The 6,827-nt window shown below is 58.1% G+C and overlaps 1 protein-coding gene across 1 annotated transcript in view; it reads left to right on the top strand.

Annotated features, from left to right (window-relative positions):
- The first annotated feature begins 895 nt into the window (after positions 1–895).
- The window catches only part of PAIP2B (poly(A) binding protein interacting protein 2B), an 11,158-nt gene continuing 5,226 nt past the window's right edge, over positions 896–6,827 (top strand). The window contains exons 1-2 of the mRNA XM_009290671.2: positions 896–1,023; positions 3,343–3,497. Coding sequence (XP_009288946.1) covers positions 3,351–3,497 — 147 coding nt within the window. The 5' untranslated portion in view covers positions 896–1,023; positions 3,343–3,350. The remainder of the gene's footprint in view (positions 1,024–3,342; positions 3,498–6,827) is intronic.

Below are 6,827 nucleotides of genomic sequence, written 5' to 3'. Positions count from 1 at the left end.
CAGGGACCGGCTTGCGGGGCAGCCTGCCTCTCCTGCCTGCCGCTCGCTGCCTGCCGTTTCTCCCAGCGAAGCGCAGGGGCACCGCTCTGCAGAAGGGCTCCTGTCTCGCTCCGTGACGCTTAAATGTCCGTGCTGGCCTCTCCGAGCTGGGGATCCCGGCCCCTCCGTCTGCCCCTTAGGGGATGGTGGAAGCCGAAATCGGGAAGCCGAGCTCGGCCGGCATCCCCGGACCCTGCCTGCCCCACGGGAGCCCTTCAGTTTGCTCCAGGCACTGAAGTGGGACGTGTGGATGGCCGAGGGGCTGCAGGCTCTGCACGGACATTGGGATGCCGGCAGCGCTCAGGGCTGCTCTGCTGTTACGATCTGTTTGTGCTGAGAGCTGCTGCCTTTGCTGCTCCCCGTCCGCCTGAAAAACCTGTCCTGCCGATGGGAACAGCGATGAAAGTCCTGCTGCTGCCTTATAAACCTGGGAGGGAAACTAGACACAAGCCGTCCTTTCATGTCTCTGCTCCCAAACCACAGCACGCCGCCCTCCTCGCCGCGCCGGGCCAGCCGCCCTCCTCTGCCTCTCCTCCTCCCGCAGCTCCCCACGGCCGTGCCGCAGGTCCCGGGTCACCCACGCCAAACACTCGGGGAAAACCCCCTTTGCTGTTCAGAAAGAGCTGCAAAGCTCTGCCGAGAGCCGGCACCACGGGAGCAAGGTCTCTTTGCAGCCAGATTAGTGAGGAGCGTGGAGTCTTGGGGAGGGAGAGGAAGGTTTTTATTTCTTTTTTAAAAAAAACAAAAGAAACATAAAACCCATAAAATTAAAACATTGGAAAAACCTTCCCTCCTCTACCCGTGCTGCTTCTCCAGCTAAACCGTTCTCTGCAGCGGCTGGTACGGAGCCGCTGGACCAGCACAGGCACCTCGCTTCGTCTCTTGACAGCAGCTGCCTGATCTGCAGCAGGGCAGCGGGAGGGCTTTCGGTTCGACCCAGCACCGATCCTGCCCGTCTGCGCGGAGGACCCGGCTCCGGACGCCGTACGTAAGCAGTGAACCCCGCCGGCTCCTCAAAACTCGTGTGTCCTTGAGCTCCGGGCTCTGCCTGTGCAAACATCTCTGCTGGCGGCGAGAGGAGCAGGCAGGGAAGGAGGGAGAGCTCCCCCGTCCAAACCTTTCGTGCCTTTTCGCTTGCTTTGCGGCTCTGTTCCCCCTCCCGCCTGCCCTGCGACTCTCCCCTGCCAGACTTGAGCTGTCTGTCGTCAATAAGTCTCGTTGATCATGGGAGAGCCGCCGTGTTGGCTTTGGCGCGGTTTACGTTTCCATGCTTGGTTCGGAGCCTTTCTTGCTTCTCTGCAGATAACAAAGGCTGCTTCAGTGTGGCCTGGTGCCGCGTCCCAAGGCTGCAGGCAGCCTGAGGGCCTTGCTGCTCTTCTTTTTCCCCCCCTTTTTTTTCCCCCCCTTTTTTCTTTGCCCAGGAGCAGCTGTGTTAAAGCTGTGCCGCTGCTGGGGACCCAAGGGCTGTGCACCTTTGTTATTGATGGGATTGCTTTTTGGAGAGTAACGTGGGACAGCTCTCGTGTACTTGTCTGTGCTTCAGATTCCTCCCCGAAATAAGAATAATCTGCTTGGCCCCTACAGCAGGCTGCATTTAAGGAGTAACGTGGGATCCCCGCTCCTGGGTGACCGGGGGGGCTGCTGGCAGGCAGATCTGAGGGCAGCTGTGCCCCGGGTGGAGACAGAAAAGACCGGGCTCCGGCAGGGACGTTGCTTGCTCTCACAGCCTTGTAGGGGCTTGCGGAGACTCTGAGAGGTCGTCTAATCTGTCTTCGTATTCCTCAAGCAGGATTAGGCATACCCGGACCCCCCTGGCGCCCATCACTAACTGTTCCCTGAAGGTTTTGGGGAGAGGCTTGTCCCCCTGCGAAGGGTATTAGTTCCCGTCGTCGCTAGTGGTCTCCCCGACCCCATTCCCCTTCCAAATCCAGTTTCTACTGCTGCAAAAATGGAAAAACCCCTCTGTATCCACAAGGACAAAAGACTGATTTTTCCGCAACCTCCTTCTGTACCTAAAGGGCTTGAGGTTTTGGGGAGAGGCTTGTCCCCCTGCGAAGGGTATTAGTTCCCGTCGTCGCTAGTGGTCTCCCCGACCCCATTCCCATCCAGTTTCCAGTTTCTACTGCTGCAAAAATGGAAAAACCCCTCTGTATCCACAAGGACAAAAGACTGATTTTTCCGCAACCTCCTTCTGTACCTAAAGGGCTTGGAGTAGTATGGAATATTTCAGCTGGAAGGCACCTACGACGGTCATCTGGTCCAACTGGCTGTTGTGTGGGGCTCCCCGGCTCTCATCCTCCTCGAGACCAAAGCAACCCGCTCCTGCCACTCGTCCCACGAAGTCGTGTTTTCCAGCCCCTGCTCGCGCGGGATGCTCTCCCGTTCGTCCCTGTGCCCCAGTGCTGGGCTGGAGCTGGACGCGGCTCAGCTCCAGATAAAGCCTTTACCAGGGGAGGGTAAAACGTACAGCTGGGATGTCGTTACGTGATGTTCGGACGTTTTTCAGCAGGGTTGTGCTGGCCTTAGTCCGCGTTTCGCTATTGAATTATCGTCTCATTTATGTCTGTGTGTGTCTCTCTCTGTCTGTTCCCGGGAGCCTTTCGGAAGGCGAGTTTTGGGACTCCCTAAGGTTTGTCTTGCTTCAGGCCGTGCTCCTGGGACTCCGAATGCCTGCTTTAGAAAAAGGCAGCCTTCATGTCGCAAACCAACAGGCTTTTGCGAAATGCCCTCTAAAAATAAAGAAATTACGGCAGAGATAAAGGGATGTGAACTGGCGTGCATATGTTCTGCCAAAAAATTCAGTATTTTGGGGTAGGGGGCAATCTGCCTCCGTGGTGTTGATATGTTGGCTGCAGTGATAACCCGGTTGTGGTCTTTTGGTGTATTTTGTGGCAGATTTAAAATAAATTGGATGGATGGACGGGGTTTGGGGTGCCGGTGCCTGTCCAAGCCCTGTTCACAACTTCTCCAGGAGCTGCTGGTCAGGTCACCCATTGCTCTAAGTCCAGACCAAGTATGTTCAGACTATCCCTGACGGGTCAAAACCGTGAAAAATAAACGCTGCCCCTGCCGGGGAGGTGTAGTGCTGCTCGGAGGGCTTTTGAGGAGAGAAGAGGAGTCGGGAATAGCGCCGTGCCTCGAACAAAGCAGCCTGGAAGCAGCAGGTTCTTGTGCGGGAAGCCTGAGCTGTCACCCATCAGCGTGGCCAGCGGCGAGCGTCCATCTGGGAGCTGGGCGGCCAGCACGGGTTTTGGGGCACAGGGGTCCCCGGCAGCTCCCTCACCCCCTTGTTTCTCTTCACAGAATCAGTAATGATGAATGGCTCCGACCTCGCCAGTACGACGGCGTCCAGTCCCAAATCCAAAGAGGACCAAGTAGTGAACGGCCACGATGAAAAGGAAAACAACCCCTTTGCAGAGTACATGTGGATGGAGAACGAAGAAGACTTCAACAGACAGGTAAGACCGGGAGGGTGGTCGCCAGCTCCGCGTTTTTGCCGCTAAAAGTGAGGTGAGGGTAGAGGAGAGGGAAAGGTGGCCTTTGGTGGGCACCGTGAAGTGCGTGTGAGTCACAGCCGGCGCGGGCCCTGCACGGAGACGGTGGCTCTCGGCTCAAGGGAAGAGTCATCCTGTTTATGTTGGATCTGCCTGTAAGGACATGCGATGGATAAAGTCGGGGAAAAAAAAAAACCTCACGATGCCTTTGACCCTCTCACATCTTTCTCAGAGGGACAGTGACGGCACCGTCATCTTCTCCTCTGCTTTGCTGTGATAACAGAGACCTGCGCTTTCCGCACGCTCAGCTGGAAGGAGAGGACCAGCGTAAAAATCAGTGCTCAAAATTTGAGAGCATTTGTAGCCTGGCTATCTCAGCAATGAGTTCCTGCAGTTAGTACCTCCCATTTCGGGTAGAAGTCTCCATTTCAGTGAAAACGGACCGTTTTCACTGCTTTGCACTTTGCACAAAGCTGCTCCAAACACGCTTGGAGCAGCCAGACCACTTGGTAGGAGCCTTGGCCACCAGATGCTGCGTCCAAAATGGCCAGCTAAGCTCTCGAGAGCTTCTGGTAGATCGTGGTGGGATTTGAACAGCTCTTGCCTGTGGAATAACGACGCGACCCCGCGAGCTGGAGCAGAGGGAGCAGCCGCATAGCGTCTTCCTCGTGCTTCTGCTTTGGGTCTTCATCCAAATGCCAGGGCAGCGGGGACGAGCTTGCTGGAGGCTCGATGGTCCCTCCTGCCATCATCCCAGTAGCTGGGGAGAAGTCGGCCGGCTTGAACTGGCCGAGGAAGGAGCTTGCCCCTTCAGCTGGCTGAGCTGTGCTACTGGCAGGAAACCTGAAGTCTCCTGGACACTTGTCCCCTCCCTGAAACGTCCCCACGAGCGTGGCCAAGCACCAGACTCCCATCACCGGGGTGTCAGGAGACTGGCAGGGAGGGACCGCCCGAGCTGCGGGCAGGCTGGGCGGAGGGATTTCATGTCCCCGCCGCACTCCCGGTCGCCAAAGGAGGATTTCATCAGCTTTACTGGTGTTCTCAGCAGAAAATCTCCATATGGTAATACTTAAGTCTTGTTCCCACAGGAGGAAACTGCAGCCGCCCGCTGACAGTAACTCCTGGTGAGCGTGCAGCAGCAGCAGCCTTGTGCCGCCCCGCACCACGTTAGCAACTGTTAGCGGGCTGTGACTCAAAGCCTTTGTTTTTTAGGCGGCAGCTGGCCCCCACAAGCAGCTGTGCTGATGGAAATGTGCTAGATTAATTAGTTAATGTTTGTAAAGCGCCGTCTTGATTAAAAGCCTGATGAAGGCAAAGTGCAAAGCAAGCCGTACTGCAGCTCCCTGCCGGAGGGAGCGTCCCGGGGCGGAGGAGCGGCGGCCGAGGCAAGGCGGAGGGGAGCATGTGCAGGCAGAGGGAGATGGAGGAAGGAGGAAGACGGAGCCAAGACCTCAGGGCTTCCCTGTGTTGGGCACTGTGTCGCCGAGATACTCGCCCGTGCTCTCCTGGTCTGCCAGCCCTCGCTTTTGCCCTTCAGCTCCTCAGCGATGCCCTGGGAGCTCAGCCCTTCATCCAGCTCCTGGTGAAATGCTGCTCGGGGGAAAACAGTTCGTACAGACGCTGGAGTCACTCTTTAAGGGCTCTGAATTCCATGTGTCTGCTGGTGGGGCACCGGCCGGGGTAGGGAGAGCTGTCCTGCGCCAGGATCTTCGTCCGTCGGAAGGCAGCGCTCCTGGAAGAAGCCGTCCTCAGGCCGGCACGGGTACTCGTGGGGCTTGGCTTGGGACGCTGCGCCTCGTGCCTCTCGTCTGGCTCCGTTCTGCTGCCTGGCCGGAGTCGCTCCCGAGTGTCCCCGGGAGAGGATGAGACACCGGCGATGGGGGCCACGGGGTGGGGGACAGCAGGCACGTCCCTTTCAGTGGCGATGGTGGCTTCTGCCGCCTTCACGTGCAAGCCCCAGTGGCTTGGGGCTGCTGTAAGACCTGGGGCTGAATCTTCCCCCAGACCCACTTTCTCTTCCATCTTCCTCAGCTTTCTGAAGCCACGCTGCTTCCTTGCCCCCCCGCCCCTGCAAGGGTTTCTGCCGTCCGGGCACTGAGCAAGGGGAACAGGCAGGTGTTTTCAGAAACCCACGGGCTCCTTGGCACGCTCCTCCCTTATTTATGCTAGCGACGCTCCTTTTCCCATGGAGCCAGCACATCCCAGAGGGCAAAAAGGGAGTGGTGGGCTCTTGTGCTGAGAAGAAACTGTGCTGACAGCAGGTGAGGTTGGTGCCGAAGGGCCTGGGGCAGGAGGTGACAGAGCTGCGTTAAATACCACAAGAAGCCAAAGAAGAGCCCTGAGCCGATACTAAGCCCTTTCTGTCCTGGTTCAGGACGTCGCGATGCGGTGCAAAGGAGTTCGTGGTTTCTGGCTAGAGGGGGTAGCAGGTAGGTACAGGTGCAAGCGTGTCCAGGATCTCTCCCTCCCTGTCCCCCGGTCCAGGACCGACGTCGTCACCGCGTCCCCGGCGCGCAGCCGGCGCTGGCGTTGGCCCCGACGGCCGGTTGCGTGCACCGAAAAGGCTCCGGTGTGGGAAGGGAAACGGGGTGCTGCTGGGCTGCGGTTAGAGTACGGCCGGCAGCACCGAGGCTCGGAGGAGAGGGAATATTCACCTGGGTTTGAAGTGTCGCGAGATGCACAAAGCTCTGGGCTCTCTCCGTCCAGTGCCCTGGAGAAGTGCAGGATCCCAGGGCGGTCCTCGCCGTCGTCACCTGCCGGGGCGAGCCAGCAGTCCTGGGGTGGTTGGTTTGGGTTTGTTTTGGTTTTTTTTTTTAAATATCCTGTTTTCACGTGCTAGTGCCAGCACGTCGTTTCAAGGACAGCCTCTGGAAACCCAGTTGAGAATAGCGATGGTACGGTTCGCTAGCAGTAAAGGGGGTTTTCCCCTGCCCCGAACCGGTTTCTAAGGCTGGTGGAGAGCAGCCCTCCAGTCGCCGAGGCTGGAGACAGCGTCCAAGGCCTGGTTACCGTGAGAGAGCTTTACCAGGAGAGAGCTTTTCGCAACCCTGGCAAGGAGTTTTCCTGGATGTGATTTAAAACGTAGCAGGGACTGGCGGTGAATAACCTGAAAGTGGATAGCGCCGTAGGTTTACCGGGGTTACCTTCCCACGCCGTTTCTGACGGGCAGGTCTCTGTAAATGCCGTGGTGGGGCAGTGGGACCCCGGCAGCCCACCGGTGCCAGGGGCTGCCAGCCCGTCCCCAGCTCAGAGGCTGCAGTACGGGGCGCGGTGGGTTGCAGAGCTCCTCTTCCC

The sequence above is a fragment of the Aptenodytes forsteri genome, unplaced genomic scaffold (assembly GCF_000699145.1).
Source record: "Aptenodytes forsteri isolate BGI_AS27 unplaced genomic scaffold, ASM69914v1 Scaffold236, whole genome shotgun sequence".
In the NCBI taxonomy this organism is placed as follows: Eukaryota; Metazoa; Chordata; class Aves; order Sphenisciformes; family Spheniscidae; genus Aptenodytes; species Aptenodytes forsteri.
This window is presented reverse-complemented; position numbering and strand designations above follow the sequence as displayed.